This window comes from Festucalex cinctus, chromosome 18 (assembly GCF_051991245.1).
Source record: "Festucalex cinctus isolate MCC-2025b chromosome 18, RoL_Fcin_1.0, whole genome shotgun sequence".
NCBI classification, from domain to species: Eukaryota; Metazoa; Chordata; class Actinopteri; order Syngnathiformes; family Syngnathidae; genus Festucalex; species Festucalex cinctus.
In genome coordinates, this window is record NC_135428.1 from 20,209,925 (window position 1) to 20,236,459 (window position 26,535).

Below are 26,535 nucleotides of genomic sequence, written 5' to 3' on the forward strand. Positions count from 1 at the left end.
TAAAAATATTTTCTTACATTTATGAAAGACTTGATTTATTGCACTTTATGACAATTCATAATCTTTTTAATTTATATTTACAATTATTGAATTAGAATTATGAAAACATTTTCATCTCATCCATGCTGATGTCAATGTTTGTGTAACACTTAAGTGGTTTTCATGAATGAATAAATCATTTAACCAGTTACTGCCTCTGCAAAATTTAATTTGGAATTTAATGTTTTGGGAAGTTTTTTTTAAATCATGTTCTTGATATTTAATAAGAATTGATGTTCCATATTTAATCGATAAGGGATTGAGCTGAAGTGAATCAAATTGAATCTGAAAAAAAAAAAAAAAAATCGAATCGAACGCATGTGAATCAAAATTGAATCGATTCAGGAAATTTGAATCGATACCCAGCTCAACAAGTATGTTGAACTGAAGTGACTAACAGGAAGTCAAACAGACATTAAATGAGACATATTTGTTTATAACCATTAATTTAGCATTTTAATCACTACTCTGCGTTTAATATGACATATGTAACAACAACACAAAAGAGCACCATCTGGTGGGTTACAGCCACTGTAATGCATTGTACGTTTTATACGATTTTGATACGACATGAAATGATTGTGGAGACAGGCTCACTTTTGATACCTGAAAGTCCATGTCTGTGCTTTTTGTTTTTGATTATTTCAATAGGGGCTTTTCCAAAGCAGGAACTTTTGGAGAACTTTTCAGTTTACCTTGGTAAAATTCAGTTTGCGCGTTTTTCCACCAACAACAATTTCAGTGGTAATTAAATTCCCCAGGGGGCATTCCCTTTCAATTTCCTTAGTTGGAACATGGCCGCCACATTGCCGTGCCTTTTAGCCTGCTCTAGTCTGTTTATCCAGGACAAGAGAGCAGCACCAATCTCTGTTTGTTGCCAGTAAACGGCACTGTGGCAAATTGTGGTCAATACTGGAACAAACAGACTTTGAAAGGTACTGTACATAGGGTCGTTTTAAGTGGAGCAGACTCTATTTGCTGACTGTTGAATCCGGGGCCCTTTGGTTCTGGGGTCGTTGAATCGATGTTCCTCTGTACTCAAACACCAAGACACAAAAATGTAGTCATGAACGTGCATTCACATGGATCTCCACAACACATATGTCTCTTTCATGTAGTTCTCATGCCTGATTAAGTCATTTTATTGATCGTGTTGCAGTGCAACAGCTGCGCGGTGAACGGCCTGCATACGTTATGTGCTCAATGTTGCCAGAGAGTTTTCATTATCAATTTGTGGTTAATGGGTTGAAACTCATTAAATGTTTATTCTATTCTATGTTGTACTATGAAGAGCAATCAATGCATGCTTTCAATTGAAGTGCGCTAGGTTGTAAGGTGACTGGACAATCCGTGCGTATGGCCTGCTTGTTGTTGATGCCTGCTTTTTCTGAATGCCGTCTCATCGCAACGTTTCCGGTCGCTCTGCTCTGGATTACCTCTTATGTTTTATCTCTGTCTTCTAGGGTCACAAATGAATCTGAGGGAATCAGGAGATTTGAGGTCACAAGGTCAGTGTGCTCGTCGTGTCTGAAATTCTTATTTATTGTGTCCTTGCGTTTGAGTATAATAGAAGTACAGTGGTACCTCTACTTACGAAATTAATTGGTTCTGGAAGAAAGTCTTAAGTAGAAAATTTTTTAAATTTTCCATGTAAATGCCTTAATACGTTCCAAGCCTCCCAAAATTCAGACATAAATGTTTTATAAAGCATAAAAATGCATCAAAACATATAACAAATACATGTTCCAATTAGATTATTGCACAATAAATGAGAGTTGTGCATAATGTAAAAAACAAAGAAAAGAGTAAAGAATAAAAATGATGGTCATTTACCTTTTTAACTGCTGTCCTCTTCGTTTTTTTGTAGGGGTGTGCCACAAAATCGATTCATAAAAGAATCGAGATTCTCATTTATTAATCGAATCGAATCGATATTAATATCCAAAAATCGATTTTATTTAAATTAGAAATGAAGAAGAAGGGGAAAAGGCAGTTGTAGCCCACATTCTGTTTTTGTGGGAAAAGGCAATACAAAATTAATAAATGTAAAAAAAAAAAAAAAAAAAAAAAGACACTTTAATGTCTCTATTTGTCATTTTGTCTTGCAAAGCAGACTGGAGTACATCATGACAATGTTGTGCATATCTGTAAATTGAAGCAGAAATCATCGAATCGAATCGAATCGTGAGACAGTCAAAGATTCCCAGCCCTAGTTTTTTGCCCTCTTTGGTTCATTTTCACTCCCAGAAGTGTTTTTGCCTGGTGTTTTGTAAAGAACTGATCCAATGATGTTCGTTTTGTTTTTTTGTTTTTTTTTTGTTTTTGTTTTGTTTTTTTGAGAGAGAACGCAAAGTTGTTTTTTTCGCCCAACATGTCACCTTACGTGCTCCGTAAACACTTCCGGGTCATCTTCCATGTGACCAAAAGCGACGAGGATGGAACGTTTGTAAACATGAAACAAAGCAGTGGGAAAGCTTTCCCAAAGCGACGAGGATGGAGCATTTATTTTCCCACTGCTTTGTTTACACGTTCCACCCTCGTCGCTTTTGGTCACATGGAAGATGACCCGGAAATGTTTATGGAGCACCTAAGGTGAAAAAAAAACAACTTTGGGTTCCCTCGCAAAACAACTGTGTTCTCTCGCAAAGATCGCGTTCCCTCACAATTTTTGAGAGGGAATGCAAAGTTGTTTTGCGAGAGAACGCAATTTTTTTTGTGAGGAAACATGATTGTGAGGGAATGCAAGTTTTTTTTTTCTTTCTACCATGTCACCTTAGGGGCTTCGTAAAACTGGTTATCCAAAATGTTTCAAAAAAACGGAATTTTGACTTTAAAGCAGCTATATGGAAGATTTAAAATTTCAAATCGCTACTGCCACCTGTGGCCGACAACAAACTGCACGCTCGTACACGCTGCGCGCACTTGTACGTGCACGACCTCATTACTGAAGACTGGGCTCTTCATATCCAATAAAACTATGTTCTCAGAGGTAAGAAGTTTTAGAATGTTATACAAAGCTGGCCACTTCACGGAATGAGACTCTCGATCCCCACTAAACAATTGATGTCCACGGGACGTGCAGATCATATTGCTTTAGTTGGTCCAAGTCCAGTTCTGTGCTGTATTCCAAAATGATGTGCAAATTACGCCAATTAATTGGACTTCATTCCGACGTAAATATGCGGTTCCATATTGTAGTCACCCCGCTCGACGGACGTCAACCGGATTCAAGTCATTATTAGTTTGTCGCCCCAAGTCTAGCGTCATTGTGCATTAGCCGAAAAGTGAGCCGTCATTTATGGAAATTGACGATTGAGAAAAACATAAAGACCCATTCACTGCTTCGTGTGATATGGCCGTGAATGTTATCGCCATTCAGTAGTGGCGTTCACATTCCGCTAGCATGATGTAGCTACAATAGGCGGTTTCACGGAGGAAAATAAGGCGACATTTAGCCTGACTGAAACACCGCGGAATGGAACGTCTGTTCTTCATAAAGTCATTCTGTTCTATTACATTCAACCTTGCCGCCCTTTTCACGCTAAATGTTGACGTCCACTTTCAACCCTAGTTACGACCGAGAAGTGATCGATCAAGAGGTTACTGCTATATGAAAACAACACTTTTTTTTTTTCTAAATGTCAAGATACTCGCTTCTTACCGTTTGGAGTAGAAAGAAAGCCAGCTGTGAATTAGTGATGGGCATTACAGTTCTTTTAAGTTTTCATTTTCATTCTTTTCATTTAAAAGAACCGTTCAAAAGATACATTCACGGAATCGTTCAACCACCCCCCACACCCCATCTCCACCCCCACCGGACATCGTGAAAATATATAAAATAAATCCATTAAAGATATCCCCAACAACGTCATCTCCCCGCTGTTTTATAGCGCGGAGCACACCGTAATGTGCTGGTGAGAGAGAGACTGTCACTCGCTCTATTTTGTTTTTATGCGCTTGCCCCCAGCCCAGTACGTGGACGGACACCACATTAGCTGTTAGCTTGGAGAAACACATGATAATGAAAGCTTGTCCCCACCAACACGCAAGTAGTGGCGTTTCTGTGAGTAGTTCCTTCCCCGGCAAATCGTGAATCACTCGTGGCAGGACTACAATCACTCACTCACTGAACTGGTATAGCAGTATGTTCACTCAATCGTGCGCGAACGGGAAATGGAGGTAGCACGTTCACTTACTGACTCGTTCGCGAACCGGAAATGGCAACAGCCGCAACACTCATTCACTGAATCGTTCGTTCCTGAACCGGAAATGGCAACAAGTTCACCCACTGACTCGTTCACTCACTGATCCGTTCATGTCTTCGCGAACGGGAAGCTTCCTCAGTGACTCGTTCCTGAACACCAATAGTGAGGCTGCATGTGTAGTGAAATTCCGCCCACGTCTGACCCTAGCTTCTGATTGGTCATTCGCGAAGACTGATGGCATGAGCGTGGGTGCTCTCAAATGAACTGAGAAGAGAACGAATCACTTCAAGAATTGACTTACTCACGTTCACTCACGTTCACTGAAAAGATTCGTTCTAAACAACGAATCGGTCGTGACACAACACTACTGTGAATCACTTTTCTAATCCAAGTCCGATCTCAACTCTCTCCACCGCTGAAATGTCAAACCAATGTTCACTCTCGTTCTTGCCCGGTGTGGGTCACTATCAAGTTTCGATTTTTTTTTTCGTGGCACGACATTGTTTTCATTTTTTTTTTTTTTTTTTTAAGCAGCCTTCCGCGGAGTAACGGCGGGTGTCTGGGGAAGCGAAAATCTGTACTAGTTCCGTCTTCGCGCGACAGGAAAAAAACTGACAGAACGTGCATGTTGTCACATCCCGCAGACAGAGGGCGGGAAATTCGAAGGATTCGGACTGGACGCTTCCTAAATAATATTGGCCAGAGGCTTGCAGGAGTACCCATTGTGAACAGCTAAGATGTTGATCTACTAATTAGAATATGTTTTAGTCATAAATGGTCAAATGAAAAGGCTATTGTTAAGATATTTTGGGGGGGAAATCATCTATATAGTAGCTTTAACCAGAATTTTGAATTGTGTCTGCCTTTCCAGTTGCCATCTACCTGGGTATCAAAAAGCGTCCGAGCCCAGGGCCCTCGGACGTGGCTGGGATCTAAGAAGAAGTGGGCGGCGGGACCCTGCGGAGGTTGTGCTGGCTCTGCGGGAGGCAGCACTCGGATGTGGCTGCCAGGTGCACCACGCTGGCCCCTTTCTGCTCTCCTGCACCCACGGCGCGGCAGGGGGCCGTGTGGCATTTGAGGCCGAGGTGTGCCATCTCTCCACGGGCGCCTCTGGGACTTCAAACGGGGTGCGCTACACACGACTCTGGGGGGCACCACTAGCTTTTCGGGACATCGCCACCCAAATATCCAAGGATCTTGAACTCTGAATGGAGGGTGGGCTTGACCATGGGTGTGGGGATGTGCCAGTGTGTGTGCGGGTGTTGGAAAAAGTGTTTATTTGTGAAAAGGGAAGGGAGTTGGGACAATTTTAAAATTATCGAACAGTGGCAAGGGGTTGAATTGGAGAGGAATCACTTCTCTTCCCAGCTTGTTCACAACTTCCCCACACATAGACACACGCACACACACACACTTGACCCTCACAAAGACACACACGCACGCACTGAGGGAACCGCCCCTTCACCCAAGCCACTCCCAATGCCCCCTCCATCCAGTCACCCCACAAAAGCTCAGCTCTCCTCGCTGATAAATTTCACCCACTGGACCTGGATCTGACTGAATCTAGTTAAATATTTTTTACTACTACTCTAGCCATAATTATATTATTTTTTAATTTATTGCTCTGATGGTTGTTTTTATTCACTATTATTTTTACTAGTGCAGAAAAACATTAATTGTGTTTCACTGACAGGCTCATCATCTTTTAAATATTGATATCATTTCATTTTTACATACATTATTCAATTTTTCATCCACTTCGGGGCATAAATATAGGAGATGGATCGGCTCTGTGTCAGACAAGCAGTTGAGTCGTGTTGCTTTGATTAGTCCACATCGCTATGTTGTGACGAGCGCACTGGATTAAGGTCAATGGGAACAGGGTTGGCCAGTCAGAAACTGACTAACACTAATGAGTCTGTGACATCTTCGGCTTAACGAGGCAGTGGGTCTTTGGCTTCTCAACACATTTCCGGGTGGCAGATAAGCAGAAAGAAAACCGCTTCGATTGGTCACAAAGAGGATGCAGGCAGCTCATTCAATGAGTGGAGCTTTTTTTGTTCATTTTCAGTGCTCACCCTCCAAGTGAAATGTACTGAAAAGATTTTCACATAGTTATACCTGGAAATATTAATACCCTGGCTAAATTTGGACGGGATATTTATATATTTAATTGTGTGTACTGTACAGCCTGTCCTCATGAGCGTCGCATGTGAGTTGTAGCATATCCCAGCTGGTATGAATGACCCTCGACTGGTCGGTGGTTACACCTATTGGGAAATGAGAGACTTCAGTCAACCTTTAGAAGCATGTTTTCTGGGGCAATGTCCCTGTGGTATGGTTTCAAAGACTCTTTTCCCACAATTGTCTCATCACAGGGATACCCTATACCGTATTTTATTTTTTATTTTTTTAGACCATAAGGTGCACTTATAATTCTTCATCCGTCATCTTTAATTCAAATTCCTTCCTAATACGTTAGCGTTGTCATTCTCATTCGCATCTATTTACTAGCAGGTGTCTATGTTTTTATCACACCAGAACTAGAGCTACTTCCTGCTTCCATGTCAGAATCTTGGGAAATGCTACGATCAGACCGAATGCAAGCTGAGCGTTTCTGGGGGTGCTTTTCTAACTTTAGAATGTGGGACTGCGAGGTCGCAAAAATGGTTGTCGAATGGTGGGTATATTGATTTGGTTGTCGCTGTTGAACTATCAAATAAAATAGCATTTAGCGTTAGCCAAAGTAATAACAACCACCGGTTGAGAAGCGATGTTCAACTTTTTTTTTTTTTTTTTTGTCGGAGGAGGAGGGTATTGCGCCTAATAATACGGGGCGACTAATCAATTATCAACCAGAAGCTATACCTTATCAACCAATAGGTACATTATCACTTAAACACATCTAAAATTTGCCCAGGGTATGAATAATCTAAGGGTTAACTATACATAAAACTGATTTAAGAAGCTCTCCGAATTGCAGGATTTTGCATCCGACTTGTCCTGGTGTGTCATCCCTTCATCTTTTCTTCAAATGCAAAGCACTGAGACAGCAATTCTGACACATACATCCGTCTAAACCTGTATCCCTCATTCACCTCAACGTTTATGAAGTATGGTTTCACGGCGCCATGGGCAGCTGAGGATGTGGCAATTAGGATTGCCTGCCCTTGAGGGTGCCATTACAACTGGTTTACTTTCAGTGCAATGCAGCACTTGTGCCCAACTGCGCCATGCAGGGTCACCAGTCATGACCAAAAAAAGTGGATGAGCCAAGTAGCAAAACCCATCAGAGTACACAGGAAAAACACACTCCACCCTCTTCTACTTGTTGTGGCACAGTATATAAACTTGTATGTCCATTCTTGATGACTGTGGGCTGTTGCGTATAAAAGGGGAGTACCCTGGAAAGTCATGATGAAGGCATTGTGGACGTTTTTTTTTCTTCTTGTTAGTCCAGTTGCCTTTAAAGTGAACTACCCCAGCGCCTTCACACAGTATATATTTAACGTACAAAAAGGAAGAGCCAGAAAGAGCCGCGACTGCTTTCTATTCTCCCTCCTTGTTTTGAGTGAATACCGTACTGTGATTTACGTAGGCTGCAGAGATCATGTTGTTTGGCTGCTGATTTACTGTTAATACTATTTCTTAATTGTGGCTTTTTCATGGTGACCCCAAACCATCACCCATCAATCCCCCATGTCCATTTCCTTTCCATACCGACCAAATCAGCAACTCTATGAAACAGGGATGCCAACCTCAACCATCTGCCACCTTCAAGTTCAGTCATTCCAATAAGCATTTGGCTTCTTCTCTTCACACTGAGAGCCATTACACAATCATGTTACAGACCAATGTATAACATCTTTTCATTGCTGATTGGTGTGTGCTTTTTCAGCCGGGGAGGGGAGAGATTGGGTTTGACCTGACCTCCTCTTTAGGGTGAAAAGCAATGTGGACACCAGGTGTCTGTCCCTGTCCTCTTCCTGAGCATTAACTCGTTGTGGTATATATTTGCATTAGGTAATATAGACCTCAATGCACTTTGCTTTGACTTGAATCAGCTCCTTCCAGTGGACCTTTATGGGATACCCACAATTAGCCACTGGAGGGCGCCAATGTCTTAAATGTGAAACACTTAAATTTGTGGATATTTGCACAGGTACCTAATTTATTTTTTAGAATAATATCATTAAAACAGGATTTATATCAGTCAGTTGTTGACTGTATATTCAATTTATGAAAATAGTATATATCTTAGAGCTCAAGGTTTATTTATAGCTAGAGCAAGAGAACGTCGATCTAATTTAAAGCTGTTTCTGTCAGTGACAATGAGAAAACCAACCCACTTGCAATCCCGCATGACTTCAGTGTTTGGATTCAAAGGGAGAAATGAAATATAATGCACAGCTAGGATTGGTAGCTTTGTGAAATGAAGACTGAACCTAAATCGACAGTATCAAGGAGTGCTCGGTGTGACTGCAAACTTTTCCCCTCGAACACATGGACAGACAGCTTTTGGGTAAACACAATGACTTCACATTGTTCACTACATCCAGGGCATATACAGGCTCATGAAAAGGTTTGCCTGCTTAGAGAACTTTCCCCACATACCCTACTAAAAGAGAAAACCTTTAGTTTGGAATCCATATTTCAATTGGGAATCACAAAGCGTTTACCTTAAACTGACACCAATCCTTGACGTGATCGAAGACCTGTGTTGCATTCAAGCCATAGAAAGCTATGCCACTGACTGGGTTGTATATCAGGTGAAGCATTGCAGTAGAAACAACTCAAGACAAAAAAAACAAACGAAAGGGTAACGAAAAAACTTCTAGTGGAGGATGGATGAACGCTAATATAAAAGTGCATCTATTTAACTTATTTTTTATTTTATTTTATTTTTTTATTTTATTTTTTTTTACCTTTGTCGGCAAAGGGTGTTTTGCTGGTGCAGTATTTTTAGTCTTAGAGGGCTCAGTATTAAACATGCACTGTTGTCCGAAAAAGATTTTGGAAAGAAAAGTATGTATGCAAAAGAGCCTCGATGAGACTGGTAAGTTTAGTAGCCTTTTCACTGCTTTGCTCTTTTAATTCCTCCCCTTAAAAAAATAAAAATAAAACAACAACAACTGTAAACTGAGCTTGAATGGTTGTGATAATTACAGGAGAACATGGAGCTGAAGATTAATAAAATTCACTGATGTTGGCATTCCTTCTTTCACCTTGTCTTAGTTTTTGATGTGCACACTGTCATAGTCAATCAGAATAGATATGGCCATGAGATTTTTTTTCCCCTTGAGTGTTTTCAATTATACATACAATTGATTTGAAATAAAACAGGATGTTCTTGTACAATATAATCCCATGTTGAATTTAAAAGGTTTCACGACAACATTGCCGGTGAGTGACTGGTTTGCACGGACGGCCACCTCATAGTAACCTAGCAATAGCCAGATTGATATTGCGCTTCACTCAAGAGAGTTCACGAACATCTTACCAGCTAGAAATGTACGAAGCGCCTCTCGCTGTTCAACATTCAACAAGGAAGTGGTGAGTAATTATGCAACAGCATTAATTGCAGCGTCCATTCGTCCATGTTAGGTTTGTTCGTTTGCACCGCCGTCGGCGCTGGCTTCCTGGTTTCGTCACAGTTGCAAGTAGGGATGTAACGATATCCAAATATCACGATACGATGTTATCACGATATGAAGCTCACAATAATTATCACAATATTGTGGGGAGGTTGGCAATATTTAAAAAAGGTCACAATATTGTAAAAGAAATTAGCTCATACTAAAAAAAGCACAAGATTGTGCTTTTGTACATAACAGCAATATCTATAAACTACCTCCAATCTCTAATAACACTTAATATTGAGGAACCTACTCGCTAATGCAAGCACACATTGAGTTCCTCCACATATTGAGTCACTTCACAAGCATATTACGTTCCCCTTCATCTGACAATTAGTGTATTTTAAACATAGAAGGGCCAAAACATCCCTAATGAAAATTAAACTGCACTAAAAAACTAGCCACCAGAGGGTGCTACAACTGCACAAATGGAAATCATCCTGACTTTTTTAACAGATGTTTGGCATTTAAATATCATGACTATGACGACAACGATATTGTGGCAGGTTTAATATCACGATATTGCCGGTATCGTTACAAGGCCCGCTCCAAACACAATGTCGCTCTGTAATCGGTTCGAACCACCAGTGGTTCGGATCGGTGGAAGTCAACGGGCTCGGTACAAGATGTATTTTCTGGAGTTTGTGAACTCACAAATACCGTGAGAAATCATCTTACGAGAGCAATATTAACCTCATAGTGCAGAAGTTGTGGGTAAGTCCAGGCTCTGTCCTTCCTGTGTGAAGTGTGCATGTTCTCCCTCTTCCTGCGTATTTTCTCCAGGTACTCCTTTCCTCCCACATTACAAAAACATGCACCGTTAATTGAACACCCTAAATTTTTCATGGGTGTGATTGTAAGTGCGAATGGTTGTTCATTTATGTGTGGCCTTACGATCGGCTGGTGACCAGTTTCGGGTTTACCCCGCCAACCGCCTCGAGACAGCTGGATTAGGCAGGCAGAATATGACTTTATTTTAATAGGGTGATGATTAGGGATGTAACGATATCCAAACATCATGATACAATATTATCACGATATGAAGGTCACGATACGATAATTATCACGATATTGTGGGGGGGAGATTGGAGATTTAAAAAAAAAAGGTCACAATATTATAAAAAACAAAACAAAAAACAATATTGTGCTTTTGTACATAATAGCAATGCATATAAACCACCTACAATTTCAAATAATATTGAGGCGCTTAGTGTCAGGACTCGAAAGTGTGGTGTTGGACCCAAGTGCAGGAGGTGGAACGAGTCAGGGAGGCAGAGGTGCTCAAAAGGAGTCAATTTAATCAAACAAAAAACTAAAGTGGCAAACAGGCTTGGTGACAAAGAATAACAAAATACCGACAGGAAAAACTATACAAGAGTAGACTTAACTATGGCAAGCAAGAACGTAGGGAAACAGGAAAAATGAACCGACAAGAACTGAAACGAAAACCGATGACTAAGTACACACACTAATTACACACGACGAGACACAGCTGGGCAAGACACAAGTGGAAGGGGGAGCTGATTGGTTGACACATGAGGAAGGGCAGGCAAACACAGGTGGACATGGCAAGGCTTAACGAGACTAGGGAAGACAAGAAAAGCAGAACATAAACATGACAAACTCAAAACCCAACAAAAACAAAGCAAAACCTACCCCAAACAGAACCAAAACATGACAGTACCCCCCCTTCAAGGGACAGCTCCCAGATGTCCCATAAGGTCCATAAACAACAAAAACAGGCGGGAGGGTGCGTGGCCCACTATCGAGGGCAGTCCAAAAAAAAACCAAACAAAAAGCCAAAAGCCTAGAGGTGGCCAGACGAGGAGTGCCCAGAGGGCCAGTCAGGTGGGCGTCCCGGACGCCAGACGAGGAGTGCCCAGCGGGGCCAGTCTGGTGGACGTCCCGGACGCCAAACGAGGAGTGCCCAGCGGGGCCAGTCAGGTGGGCGTCCCGGACGCCAAACGAGGAGTGCCCAGCGGGGCCAGTCTGGTGGACGTCCCGGACGCCAAACGAAGAGTGCCCAGAGGGGCCAGTCTGGTGGGCGTCCCGGACGCCAGACGAGAAGGGCCCGGCGGGGCCGGTCAGGAGGGCGTCCTCGACGCCCGACGAGGAGGGCCCGGCGGGGCCGGTCAGGAGGGCGTCCTCGACGCCCGACGAGGAGGGCCCGGCGGGGCCGGTCCGGAGGGCGTCCTCGACGCCCGACGAGGAGGGCCCGGCGGGGCCGGTCAGGAGGGCGTCCTCGACGCCCGACGAGGAGGGCCCGGCGGGGCCGGTCAGGAGGGCGTCCTCGACGCCCGACGAGGAGGGCCCGGCGGGGCCGGTCAGGAGGGCGTCCTCGACGCCCGACGAGGAGGACCCGGCGGGGCCGGTCAGGAGGGTGTCCTCGACGCCCGACGAGGAGGGCCCGGCGGGGCCGGTCAGGAGGGCGTCCTCGACGCCCGACGAGGAGGGCCCGGCGGGGCCGGTCAGGAGGGCGTCCTCGACGCCCGACGAGGAGGACCCGGCGGGGCCGGTCAGGAGGGTGTCCTTGACGCCCGACGAGGAGGACCCGGCGGGGCCGGTCAGGAGGGCGTCCTCGACGCCCGACGAGGAGGACCCGGCGGGGCCGGTCAGGAGGGCGTCCTCGACGCCCGACGAGGAGGGCCCGGCGGGGCCGGTCAGGAGGGCGTCCTCGACGCCCGACGAGGAGCAGAGGTGGCGGCGGGGTGTTCGCCGCCAGACGAGGAGCTGGAGGCGACTGCCTCAAGTCGTGCGCCGCCAGGGTTGACGCTGGCGGAGGCGGCCGCTGGCCGGGCGCCGCCGGAACTGGTGCATGCGAAGGCGATGGCGGCCGCTGGCCGGGCGCCGCCGGAACTGGTACAGGCGATGGCGGCCGCTGGCCGGGCGCCGCCGGAACTGGTGCAGGCGATGGCGGCCGCTGGCCAGGCGCCGCCGGAACTGGTGCAGGCGAAGGCGGCCGCTGGCCGGGCGCCGCCAGAACTGGTGCAGGCGAAGGCGGCCGCTGGCCGGGCGCCGCCGGAACTGGTGCAAGCGAAGGCGGCCGCTGGCCGGGCGCCGCCGGTCGAGGAGCAGGAGGCGGCGGCCGCAATCCATGCGCCGCCGGACGAGGAACAGGAGGCGGCGGCCGCAATCCATGCGCCGCCGGACGAGAAACAGGAGGCGGCGGCCGCAATCCATGCGCCGCCGGACGAGGAACAGGAGGCGGCGGCCGCAATCCATGCGCCGCCGGACGAGGAACAGGAGGCGGCGGCCGCAATCCATGCGCCGCCGGACGAGGAACAGGAGGCGGCGGCCGCATTCCATGCGCCGCCTGACGAGGAACAGGAGGCGGCGGCCGCATTCCGTGCGCCGCCGGACGAGGAACAGGGGGCGGCGGCCGCATTCCGTGCGCCGCCGGACGAGGAACAGGAGGCGGCGGCCGCAATCCATGCGCCGCCGGACGAGGAACAGGAGGCGGCGGCCGCAATCCATGCGCCGCCGGACGAGGAACAGGAGGCGGCGGCCGCAATCCATGCGCCGCCGGACGAGGAACAGGAGGCGGCGGCCGCAATCCATGCGCCGCCGGACGAGGAACAGGAGGTGGCGGCCGCATTCCATGCGCCGCCTGACGAGGAACAGGAGGTGGCGGCCGCAATCCATGCGCCGCCTGACGAGGAACAGGAGGTGGCGGCCGCAATCCATGCGCCGCCTGACGAGGAGCAGGAGGCGGCGGCCGCAATCCATGCGCCGCCTGACGAGGAGCAGGAGGCGGCGGCCGCAATCCATGCGCCGCCTGACGAGGAACAGGAGGCGGCGGCCGCAATCCATGCGCCGCCTGACGAGGAACAGGAGGCGGCGGCCGCAATCTATGCGCCGCCTGACGAGGAACAGGAGGTGGCGGCCGCATTCCATGCGCCGCCTGACGAGGAACAGGAGGTGGCGGCCGCAATCCATGCGCCGCCTGACGAGGAACAGGAGGTGGCGGCCGCAATCCATGCGCCGCCGGACGAGGAACAGGGGGCGGCGGCCGCATTCCGTGCGCCGCCGGACGAGGAACAGGGGGTGGCGGCCGCATTCCGTGCGCCGCCTGACGAGGAACAGAAGGTGGCGGCCGCATTCCATGCGCCGCCTGACGAGGAACAGGGGGTGGCGGCCGCATTCCGTGCGCCGCCTGACGAGGAACAGAAGGTGGCGGCCGCATTCCATGCGCCGCCTGACGAGGAACAGGAGGTGGCGGCCCAGGCGAAGCGGCCAGGGGCTGCGGCGGCAGCGGCACAGGCGAAGCGGCCAGGGGCTGCGGCGGCAGCGGCACAGGCGAAGCGGCCAGGGGCTGCGGCGGCAGCGGCACAGGCGAAGCGGCCAGGGGCTGCGGCGGCAGCGGCACAGGCGAAGCGGCCAGGGGCTGCGGCGGCAGCGGCACAGGCGAAGCGGCCAGGGGCTGCGGCGGCAGCGGCACAGGCGAAGCGGCCAGGGGCTGCGGCGGCAGCGGCACAGGCTGCGGCTTGGGTCGCCTCTGCCTCCTCCTCTGTCTGCGGGAAGCTGGGGCTGTAGTCACACCAGCCTGTTGACCAAGGGACCGGGGAACTCGAGACACACCAGGGACTAAGTTAAGGGGTGCATCAACAGACGAAACAAGACTAGGAAGGGGTGTAAGTGACTTTGACAGGGAACGTGCAAACAAAAAACTATAAAAGCTTTCACTCGCACTCAAACCAAACTTGGTGTGCTCACTCACTTCACATTCATCCTCTACGTCAGAATCAAAATCAAACTCGGGAACGTGGTCAACAAAAACGTGGGGTGACAAAATTGTGTCATAAGGAAGTGCACTGGGGGAACTACTAGGTGAACAAAAACTGGTGTCCAAATCAGAATAGTTTAACTCGGTGTCTGTGAGCTCAAAATCAGAATCACTTAAATAACTGTAAAGGGAATCACAAGGAGGTGAACTGGGTAAATATGCTTTAACGGGTGAGGAGGACACGGAGACACAAGAACCAGAAAAGAAAGCTGAACCTACACAGAGGGAACGGGGTTGGTCAACAGGCTGATGGCGTCTGGGAGCTGGCCGACGTCGTGCCGGTCGGCACCGGCTCCCTGCTGGGTCCTTTCGTGGTCGGTTCATTCTGTCAGGACTCGAAAGTGTGGTGTTGGACCCAAGTGCAGGAGGTGGAACGAGTCAGGGAGGCAGAGGTGCTCAAAAGGAGTCAATTTAATCAAACAAAAAACTAAAGTGGCAAACAGGCTTGGTGACAAAGAATAACAAAATACCGACAGGAAAAACTATACAAGAGTAGACTTAACTATGGCAAGCAAGAACGTAGGGAAACAGGAAAAATGAACCGACAAGAACTGAAACGAAAACCGATGACTAAGTACACACACTAATTACACACGACGAGACACAGCTGGGCAAGACACAAGTGGAAGGGGGAGCTGATTGGTTGACACATGAGGAAGGGCAGGCAAACACAGGTGGACATGGCAAGGCTTAACGAGACTAGGGAAGACAAGAAAAGCAGAACATAAACATGACAAACTCAAAACCCAACAAAAACAAAGCAAAACCTACCCCAAACAGAACCAAAACATGACACTTAGTTGCTAATGCACGCACACATTGAGTTCCTCTACATATTGACGCTCCACATATTAGCACAGATTTGAAACATAGAAGGCCAAAACATCCCTAATGAAAATTAAATTGCAGTAATAAACTAGCCACCAGAGGGTGCTAGAGCTGTACAAATGGAAATCAACCTGACTTTTTAAACAGATGTGTTCCCTTTAAATATTGTGAACATGACGACGATATTGTGGCAGTTTTAATATTACGATATCATGATATTGCCCGTATCGTTACATCCCTAGTGATGATATGTCAGAACAAAGTCAAACATTTGACAGCGGATGGGTCCAACTGCTACTCAACTATATTCTAATAATGAAATGAATGAGATGTGAATGCTGTCATTTTCAACATCTAGATTAAATGTTATAAATGAATGGATTTATTTATTTTTTTTCATTGCACATGAAAAAGCTAACCTGCCTATGCAAGCTGCATTGTCGCGGTATTTGTGAGTTCACAAACCCCCAAGAATCCATCTGATTGTATCTTAAAATGTTCAAATACCCAGGAACTCAGTTTTCTAATGTATTGTGTATAAATGTGTGTAGAAATTCTGTCGGGGAAAGTTATCAGGTTGGTGACGTTAACCCGGCTTGTTCTAAACATAGCAACTGTCCCACATGTGGTGCGCTAGAGCGGTGACAGTAATAATTGCAATTTCAAAGTATGTGATTCAAATGCAGTGTTTCAATGTAATTCAGGTTGAGCGATTCAAATTCATTTAGATTCAGTTTCTGGTGGCACATATATTTCAGCCCATAGTTCTGTTCTATTGTTTTATAGGCGGGTGGCATGGTGGGTGAGTGGTTAGCACGTCCGCCTCCCAGTTCTGAGGACTCCGGTTCGAGTCCAGGCTCTGGCCTTCCTGGGTGGAGTTCTCCCTGTGCCCGCGTTGGTCTTCTCCGGGTACTCCGGTCTCCTCCCCCATTCCAAAGACATGCATGGCAGGTTAATTGGGCGCTCCGATTTGTCCCTAGGTGTGCTTGTGAGTGTTGATGGGTGTTCGTCTCTGTGTGCCCTGCAATTGGCTGGCAACCAGTCCAGGGTGTCCCCCGCCTACTGCCCAGAGCCAGCTGAGATAGGCGCCAGCACCCCCTGCGACCCTTGTGAGGAATAAGCGGTCAAGAAAATGGATGGATGTTTTATAGCCTAGTGTTTGTGAATGCATCATGCAACTCCACGGGAAGGGAGCGTGGGACGCAAGCAGAGTAGGAGAGGCAAACATTGGAGATTGTTGCTCATGTTGGCACTTGTCTGACGCTGTTCTTTTTTTCAACTTACTTGAGAGATATTGCAGAATTGGGCATCGGTCAATGTTTTCTTTTCATCATTTGTCAGTGCAACAGTTCGTGACCCAGTTATTGATGATTACATTGACAAACAAAAACCCACTTATGGCAACACTGAATTTGTCAATGTTTCCAAGTTTCTCATCAATCGTTAATCATCAACAAAATGGGCGTCCGTCATTGACTGATTGACGGACCTTCTGTCAATATTGACAGAATGCCCACCTCTGCAATCTACAAAGCAATAATCGGCTTGACAGGTGCAACCTGTTCAAGAAACATGGAAAAACAATTAGGGAGACAGGACGGAAAGACCATTCGGTACTTATGTTCAGCGTCCCAAGATCTTAGATGTGAAGGGAAGATGGAAATATGAGGCTGGGTCAAAATTATTTTTGGTCTTCTCATGAAGAGAATTTAATGGGAAAAAAAATCAACAAGGTGAAAAATTCACAATGGTTTCAAATGTCTTCTTCTTCCAGTGATAGAGACAAATGTTGCAAGGAACACACGGCTACTGTATTTGTTAATGGGGTATTTTTTATTGAGCAGTGAACAGTTTCAATAATTATTACTTTTTATACCAAAAAGTACCTATTACCACGTTTGCCAGGCGAGCCTAGCTCAGTGGGGATTGATCCTAGGATGTTACCGTCTAACACAAGATAACGTGAACAAAGATGGAAGGAGCAATAGGTGAACAGAGTCAAGAGTCTCTCGATGAGCTGCTGTGTCCTCTGCATTCACACCAGTTGGAGTGATTGCACATGAAATGGTCATGAGAACAAAAACATGATTGTCCCTCTTTACTTCTGGGATGGGATCATGCTGTCAATGGCCTCTCCCTTCTCCAGCTTTTTCTCCATCTCCACCATCAGCTTGACACCATCAACCACCATCTGGACCTGCTCAACCTCAGAGGAACCCAGACGATCAGCGTTGGAGATGTCAAAGACACCACCCACGGACGCAGTGTCCACACCGCCTACAGAGAATCAGGACAGAGGTTTTTAAGAGCAAATTGGAGACTTCACTGCTCTGCGGAGAGTTTGTGAGAAGAAGAGCTTCATTCATACCTGTACCACGCTTCTGCAGACGCAGCCTGGTGAGGATCTCCTCAAACTTGGGGTGTGTGCTCAGCTTAGGCAGCTTGACATGGACACCACCACGCAGACCAGTTCCCAGGTTGGAGGGGCAGGTCAGGATGTAGCCCAGATGTTTGCTCCACATGAAGCCATGGTTGTGCTTCTTAAAGATCTCCTCAATCTGGTGAGCAAAAAAAGAAGGAATGTCAAAGAAATCCTTCTCTTTGCTAACACTTCTTCAAGACAGGATTCAGAGGTGTCAAATCCAGGTCCAGAAAGTACAAACCATGCCACAGTTTGGCTTTAGCCACTGATGCTTCTACGCAACTGGCAGGTAAACAAGCTCCCCGGGGAGTTAAGTAGAAGCACCTGTGGCTAAAGTCAAACTGTGGGAGTGTTTTAACTTTTTGGACCTGGATTTCACACCTATCAGAGTTTTAGTCATTATACCTTCTGAAGGCCAACACAGAAACGCCTGAAGACCTCCCTCATGTTGCCGCCTTTCTGCATAGAGATGACACGCAGGTGATCCTCCTCATTCACCCAGACCAAGAAAGTCTTGTTGTCGTTGTGCCTTGTGATGGGAGAAAAGGGGAAAAAAAGGGATAGAAAGTGACATTATATATACTTGTATGTTTACTTATGCCGATGTTTTGGGACTGAGTATAGTCATTTATGACCACATTCACCTCTAGCTCCCACAGTTTGGTCATTCAAGTTGAATTGTAAGAAAAATATTAACTCATTCACTCACTTCCATTTTCACTGAAGCCAGCCCCCTTCGCTCCCGGCTGTTTTACTGGATTTTGACTGATTTTGCAAGGCCCACAGAATATTAGGGATGTAACAATAACCGCAATATCATGATATCGCAATATTAAAATTGCCACAATACCGCCGTCGTCATGCTATTTAAAGCACCACACCATCAAAAAACCTGCTTCAGCCAAACACAGCATTAGGAACTACATAGATTATGATCCTTTACACTGCTGAGCCAATAGTAACAAGGCGCTGGCTGATCTCTTATACTCTGCTGCCACCTGCTGGCTGTTTTTTTTCCTTTTTTTTGTCTTTTTTTTTTTTTTTTGTAATGACTACACCATTGCTTTCAGCGACCTTTTCAGGTCAGATGCTGCATCAAAGTCTTCCGTATGCTCTAGTATTTAAAAAAAAAAAAAAAAAAAAAAAATTCTAATAAAAAATGGAGAATACGTTTTTGGGACCATGGCACTATTTAAAATAGAACATTTCTATATGTTTTTTGGGAGCAAACATTATCATGTCATTCACTGTATAGCATGGCAGTTCATCAACACTTGTCTATAAAGTGATTCCCTTGTCTGCCGGTGATTGAAAATGGCATATTTCAACAGTTCATACCCACCAGATGCCTCTGGCGTCAGGCCAGTCACGGGCCATTCCAGCGCAAGTGAGAAGGGGGGAGACGGGCTTGTCAAACAGGAAGTGATCAGCGATAAGATGCTCCTGTTCAGCATCAGTCATGGACTTCAGGGGGTAGTATTTTCCCTTGAACTCACCATCCAGGCTAGTCAAAGCTGAAAAGATGTGTATTATTAGGAAATGATGAGGTTTTAATGCCATTCTTATGCTAGATTCAGCAATTTATAATGAATTTCTTGAGAGCAGCGTATTGTTTACATCCTATCTTACTATCCAAGTGTTTTTATGAGATGTGTCAAATCCAGGTCCAGAAAGTAAAAATCCTGCCACATTTTAGCTTTAGCCATTGGTTGTTCTACTCAACTGGTAGGGAAACAAGCTCCTTGGTTCGAGTTGAGAAGAAGCACATTTGGCTAGAGCCAAACAGTGTCAAGGTTTTTACTTTCTGGACTTGGATTTGACGCCTCTGGTTTTAATGCCCTCAATCGTACCCTCAACGGACAGCTTCTCAATTAGTCTGCGCTCGCCACGGCTGTTGTGAGGTGGCAGAGTGAATCCCTTGATGCTGCGGCCAGTACGGACACGGCTGGACAGAACATAGTTGGGGTCCAGGTCATCACCACCCTATTTACAATAACACAAGAGTCACGTCAGAGTGAAGTTATGCACACATTATTAATACCCCTGTTTAGTTTTATTTTATGTTGTCTTTATTAAAGACCTTCAGGTTCTCGAAGTTCAGGTCAGTCTTGTGGTTGTCATTGGGGCCGTATCCACTGTGACGGTCGGAGATAATAGGGTCCAGGAGATCTTTGAAAACCTCGTAGGACTCCTCATCACCAGCAACACAGCCAACAGTCATGATGAAGGGGTGACCTAAGTAATAAATTGGTTTATTAGAAGATAAACTCTTATCGGTTTACCGTTGCCTTTAATTATGAAATGGCTGTGCCATACCAGGGTTGTCAACACCAGTCTGGATGACATCATCCACGGTGAAGCCACTAGGTGTCTGCTTGTCCCTCAGCTTGGCATACATTTCCTTGGTCAGAACCTTGGCCATGTGGTTGTTGTGCTTGGACAAGTCAGGATACTCTTCCTCAACTTTGTAGTTGAGCTTGAAGTTGTTGTGGGTGTTTCCAAAAGGCATGGTTGCTTCTCTACCACTGCAAAGAGACGCAAACACAAGGTGTGTAGATATGCCCTTTAAAATACAAGTAAGCTGATATGATTATGAAGTGAAAAATGACATGATATGGAATAGCTCAAAAGAGACAGCTGCAGTCGTTTTATGTGCCTCAGAGGAATCCTGGTTACATGTCGGACACCATTTCCAATGTATCATATGTCCATTTAAAATAGAGTGGCTTGGAAGGGAGGGGGAGTGACGGAGGAGTATTTTTAGCTTCATCATGTCTACCTGCAAACCATGTCTCCAATTTGTGCTCCAGATATACAGTAAGCTGCCGTTTAATGAATTCACATTCTCATTATAGCCTACTAGTTTTAGCATGTTCAGTCATCATTCTTTACATAAAAAAAAACGGCTACAACATTTACATCATGCTTCACCCCTTGGGAGCAAGTTACTGTATGCCAGAGCAAACTCCTGACGGATCGATGAGAATGTGCAGCAGTGATTTCCTCTAGTCTACTACAATGCCATTCACTTGTCTAAACTAAGATGTATTGCTTGCAATAGTAAAAGTGACACATGACAAGATAATTTGTTTAGATAATTACAAATAACTTTTTGGAACTGCTTGATCTTTGCATATGAATTGAGAAAGCCATGTTTAAAGATCACCCTACAAACTATACAGTATACAGTCAGGTTATGGCACCCTAAAACCACTACATATGTGTCCTTCAGTCAAAAATCAATGAATCTAGGTCGCATCATAGCAAAAACCTTTTAAAAAGAGAATTATTGGCATTGGACACGTATTTATTTTTAGGCTTCACAGAATCCTCAACTATGGTACCGTTATCCTTCTTCCTGAATCTTACTAATAAAATGCAATATTTACCTGCACACTAGACAAGAATAGAGGTAACAGTCCTTGGGATCAGATCCTGTTCACTGCGGCCAAATTAGGGGTCACCCAGTTTGGAAGGTCTTTGCTCCCTGTTTATATACTGGGCAGACACTCAACCATTGGTCTTGCCATTTTAGTGCCTGATCCACACTGATTGGCCAGTGTCTGTGCACGAATAGGCTACTCTGATACACACTTTATGACAGGGCACACCTCAGTCAGCCAAGAAGGGCGGCACAGCTGTGGCGTCACCCCCCCATCACACAAGCACCCGCCCATAAATAGCATCAATGGATGGTGAGAGATTCTGAGCAGTGCAGGGGTCACAAGGGTAGATGTGTCACCAGGTTAGGGGAGGAGGAACACACTGGGGGGGAAAAGCTGAGCTGGGTTTTTTCAAAGCATGTCGCACAGAGTAGGGGGCTTGGTGTCAGGTGTGAATGTTGGAAAGGGTTGGTGGACTTTTTCCCATTAATCCACGATGCCTTATGTAAATACTGCTCAAGAAAATATTTCGCCCTCGGATCGCTGTGTTCTTAGTCTGCAGCGGCAGTGCTCATTGTGCTGATCTCATGTCACCATTTAATACCCGTTTGGTGGTAACTGTACTGTACAAAAGCAAAAAGGTTAATGCTTCATTGACGGCTGTCACTTTAAGCATGACATTTTGAGAGATAATGACAGAGTAGATAAGCACCTCAAATTTAATTACTCCCATATATATTTAACGTATCATGTTTATCGTTGTGAAAAATATCCAATATCGAATCCGTCCATTTCTTGTCATTATTGGGATTGCCTGTAAGATGGAGTTGTTAATTGTTGGAGTTGTCTATGGTTTTACAGAACTTACCATTGAGGCTATTCGGAAGTTTACTTGTGTTTTCGATCATTGTCGAGATGCAGAACCCAAACACAAATTGAAATCCAAACATTCTCCCTTGGGATTTTCTGCTAAAGAGAAGAATTCATGGTTCCATCAATCACGTCATGAAGTCATCCAAGTCCTGAAGTTGTAAAGCAGCCTCAGACCATCCGACTGCCACCACCATATTTGACTGTTGGGAACCTATTTTTGTTTTGTAGAAAGTGATGCGTCTTCATTTTTGTGTCGGGGCAAATCGAGTCTACTGTGTTTGGGAATTTGCAAGAACACATTACGGGTTACTAGGTGTTTTCTCTTGCACACCTGACAATTTGGTGATGAAAAGTAGACTAGAATTTATACCGCCAAAAACAGGTCTAAGTTGTGGCGCAGGTGGTGTAACGCGAGATGCAGGCAGACAGATTCTGAGCGCTGCATATTTCATGAATAAATATCACAAGAGTGTGTCAATCTCTCTTAATCATTGTAGAAATCAATTCATGGAACAAAATATTGTGATATTTATTATATTAATTGAAACACCCCCCTGAATATGTTCAAAATTTCATGGCAACAACAAAAACTGTGTGCGACCAGCAAAACTATTTGTGAACGTCTTTGCAACCTTTAACGAACCTTGACAAAAAAAAAATTGATACAAAAAAAAAAAAAAAAAGTTTTCGGAGGGGGCAAGTGCTTTTTCTTGGCACTGGATGTATGGGGTTGGTGACTATAAAGGTGCCAGATCAAAGTTATTATTATATTCAGCTTTGGTACTGCTATCAGGTCAACTTTGTCAAGTTAAGTCAAGTCATCTTTATTTATATAGCACTTTCAAACAGCCTTAGCTGTCCTTCACTTAAAACACATACAGTAACAGGCCTTTCAAACTTCAAGTAATTTTACATGCAGGCGTGTAACAGACAGATTTGCGAAGCTGCTCCTACTGCTACTACTACAAATACTTGTAGGTTTAGAGTGTTATCTGAAGCACTGTTCAGTAGGATACCTCAGCTGCCTCTAACTAGCAGCTGACTAGCACCTGTTACTGCTGTGCGAACAACCGGCGCTACCTCCCTCACAAATAATAACCCTTTCTCACTTTTCACCTACAACTCCAATCTTGCCACAGCTATTATTATTATGTATTTTTTTTTTTTTAACGTTTCCGTACTCTTACTGCCATGCATCTACTTTTTATTTGTGGGCCTTCTAAGTTTTAAAAGTGAGTGGAGCCTCTCGCGTACAGTGTCCCTTTGCCTTCCTTGCATTGAACTCATGTCTCCTGTTACACAGCTGTCTGTTGCTTCTCCTCCTCTAAAAGGGGAACCATACCACATGTAGTTTTGACTCGATTTGGCCTTTCTCTTTTGTGCCTGCTGCATAAATCTTGTGCAGTAAATTTCTAAAAAGTCCTTCAGCAACCTCCCACTGACAGGTGAATGTGGCGAAAGCAGCGAATGTGTGCTTCCCTCAGGGTTCGTTCAAAGTTTGCAAACATTTGCCAAATGTTTGCCGGACATTCGCATGGAGTTTTAATGTTTTTTTAATATGATAATTTTGAGTATTTTCAAACTTTCCTTGCAACAAGAAAAACTTTTAAGACACTTAAGAGAACCATTAATTAATAAAGCTGTTTAGAGAATGTTTATAGAACATTTAGAAAATGCTGTGACCTTGAGAGAACCCTGACATGATTTCAACATTTGCTAGCGTCGTAAACATTTGCCCCTCATAGTGGGCTTAATTGCTGAAGATCCGTTTGCTGCTTTGGTTGTAGTGAGTGGCATATTTATTGGGTGCTTCTGAGTCACGTGTTTTTCTGTTATAATATAGTAACAATCATATCGGATTTAAGTTTCTTCTTCAGTTACAGGCTGAAAGTAATAGTAGCGGAGTATCACCCGCCAATGATACACAACTGCTGGCTGCTGACATTCGACTCACAGCATTTGATTGCCAATCTAGAACAGTAACTGTGCAGTGTTGTGATGTATGTACATTCTGCAAATGCCACCAACAGGGTTCCTCACAAGATGCAGTTTGCCATTAAGTCACAGAAATACTGCCTCCTGGTATTTCTATGCATTAATAATGTTGAAAAGAAGAGTGAAGACAGTTTTGTGTTGAGTATAAAATATTGTAATTCTTATAATTCTTGCCCTGCGATTGGCTGGCAACCAGTTCAGGGCGTCCCCCGCCTACTGCCCAGAGCCAGCTGAGATAGGCTCCAGCATCCCCCGCAACCCTTGTGAGGAATAAGCAGTCAAGAAAATGGATGGATGGATCTTATACTAATTTTTCTTTTATTGAACACTTTCATCTCCGAAGTACTTCATATGAAGTGCTTCATAGGAAGTGATCATTAGCTTGCTATATTGCATGTTAGACCTATTTAAAAAAAACATACAGCTTGTCCCTTGGAAAGGAATGCATGCCAACTGCACTGACCCAGGTCAGAAGAGCTCAGTGTCAAGCTGTAGCTGTGTCCATTGCATACTGAGTGAGATCAATTTATATTATATATTGTTCAGGACTGAAATCTGTGAATAATTGTGATATTTGCTTAATTGTGGAAACAGTTTAGTTAGGCGTGACTGGCAAAGTAACACTAGAGGCTTGGCAACCACACACACTATGACGGGGCAAGCCTCTATAAATAATACTTTAATACAACACCATATTTAACCCTTCAGTCCCCTGTCCTGCTCACATAAAACTAAACACCTCTTTGTTGGCAACTGAAAGAGCACAAATTCAAAATAAACATAAATAGTAGGAATGATCTATATGTGAAACTACAGCTCTACTTTGGAAAAAGTCAGCAAAAAGATTAATTTGGTGCAGTTTAAATGGAAATCTTTTTTGCAGACCTAGCATGATGGTACAGTAGTGGCAAAACCTGTCAAAAAGTTGGTGATTAGTCTTCTGCCTTTGAAACTAAAGCTAGTCACATGTTACCTTCTGGACAAGGAATGCTATAATTATACCAGGCTAGCTCGGTTGGCTAGGTTCACCTACACCGTGACAAACATAAACTCCTCCTGGACCCTGATTTAGTTTCATCCTGCCATTCCAATATCCATCGCAACACTCTCTTGACCGAAGAAAATTAATTATTTTACGTCAGGTCAGCTGCACACTGTATTTATTGAGGTGAATTTATGTCTAGCATTCACTCAAACTTTATATGACAAGCAATATGTCAGGGGCGACTGACGTCGGCAGAAAGGTGTATCCCAAAAACGTAGGCCCATCAGGAAAATACCATTTAGGAGGTTTATTTTCAAACCAACAGTAAAACACTGGCCAACAGTGCCAGGAAGAAAACAACAGAAAGCGCGAGCACTACACCAGGTGACAAAGAACATTTGCAAAAGGCAAGGAGAAAAATGAAGTTAATAAAAAAAAAAACACACACAACGTAAGCAGGTTATACAGGAAGGTAACAAACTACAATCTAACTATAGCTACAAAACAGAAAGCACCATGGCAGATACTACATGTGAAAAACTCTCTAAAGAAACAAGACCAAGACTATGACTATAACGAGTGACTCGGATTAGAGAAAGGTCTAGAGAATAATTTGCCCAATGGCTGCGAGCAAGGAATAATCCGACAAGCTAAAGTCTATTGATTAGGAACGTGCCACAGGTGTGGCACTGGTGGGAAAGCCCCCTTCACTCACCCACTGGAAAACACCAGACACAGACTGAGAGCAGGATCACGACTATGGAAGCCCAAAAGTGTCAAAATTCAATAAATAATAAAAAGGCCTTTCTGAAATAACTATCCTTTTGATGAATAACAGACAATTATGTAATATGGCCATTAAATTGTAAAATGAGGCATTAGTATTGTGATGAAAAGTGTTCATACTGTTCTTTAATATGTAAAAAATATTTGATTTTGAATAAATATTTCACAATGATTATTTTTAACAAGGTCATACTTTTTAGAAATTATGACATTTAATTGATTTTTCAAGGTTTTATAAGATAAGAAAACTTTTTTTTTTACGAAGTCAGGTTTTATTTCATAATGTCCTTTTCCACAATGGTCTTCTTTTACATAACGGCGTTTTACAGCCGAATGACTTGGTCTGTCAATCAAAGTCAGTGGGTGGGACCACCTGTTTGAGCCAAGTTCGCCGTGACGCCTACGCCGTGGCCTGACAGAAGTTTAACAAGGCCTTTAAGGGCAAGCATCAGACTTTGAAATATTTCAGGCAAGCCTCAGACTTTGAAAAATTTCGGGCAAGACTCAGACTTAGAAAAAATTCTGGCCAGCGTGGGACTTTGAAATATTTCAGGCCTGCTTCAGACTTAGAAAAAATTCTGGCCAGCATGGGACTTTGAA

The 26,535-nt window shown here is 44.9% G+C and overlaps 2 protein-coding genes across 5 annotated transcripts in view; one reads left to right on the plus strand and one right to left on the minus strand.

Moving 5' to 3' along the window:
- mark4a (MAP/microtubule affinity-regulating kinase 4a) overlaps positions 1–9,456 on the plus strand; it is a 48,105-nt gene extending 38,649 nt beyond the window's left edge. For 2 of the 4 annotated variants that reach the window (XM_077504736.1, XM_077504737.1), the window contains exons 16-17: positions 1,503–1,547; positions 5,116–9,456. In XM_077504736.1, the coding sequence (XP_077360862.1) occupies positions 1,503–1,547; positions 5,116–5,452 (382 nt within the window). In that variant the 3' untranslated portion in view covers positions 5,453–9,456. The remainder of the gene's footprint in view (positions 1–1,502; positions 1,548–5,115) is intronic. The other 2 variants (XM_077504738.1, XM_077504739.1) reach the window with 1 other exon arrangement.
- A 7,844-nt stretch (positions 9,457–17,300) lies between these two features.
- Positions 17,301–21,441, minus strand: ckma (creatine kinase, muscle a). Its single transcript, XM_077505315.1, has 8 exons — positions 21,303–21,441; positions 20,230–20,438; positions 19,994–20,148; positions 19,764–19,896; positions 19,256–19,427; positions 18,319–18,442; positions 17,860–18,049; positions 17,301–17,768 (listed from the first exon to the last, which is right to left on the minus strand). The coding sequence occupies exons 2-8, from the start codon at positions 20,420–20,422 to the stop codon at positions 17,590–17,592; spliced, it is 1,146 nt and encodes a 381-aa protein (XP_077361441.1). The 5' UTR covers positions 20,423–20,438; positions 21,303–21,441; the 3' UTR covers positions 17,301–17,589.
- Positions 21,442–26,535: the final 5,094 nt, after the last annotated feature.

Bases quoted from the DNA above. Each gene is read 5' to 3' on its own strand.
- ckma (XM_077505315.1), bottom strand. From the start codon at position 20,422: ATGCCTTTTGGAAACACCCACAACAACTTCAAGCTCAACTACAAAGTT. The intron at 19,897-19,993 runs GTCTTTAATAAA...TATTGTAAATAG, and splicing joins TGAACTTCGAGAACCTGAAG to GGTGGTGATGACCTGGACCC. The intron at 18,050-18,318 runs GTATAATGACTA...TTTGCTCACCAG, and splicing joins TCTGTGTTGGCCTTCAGAAG to ATTGAGGAGATCTTTAAGAA.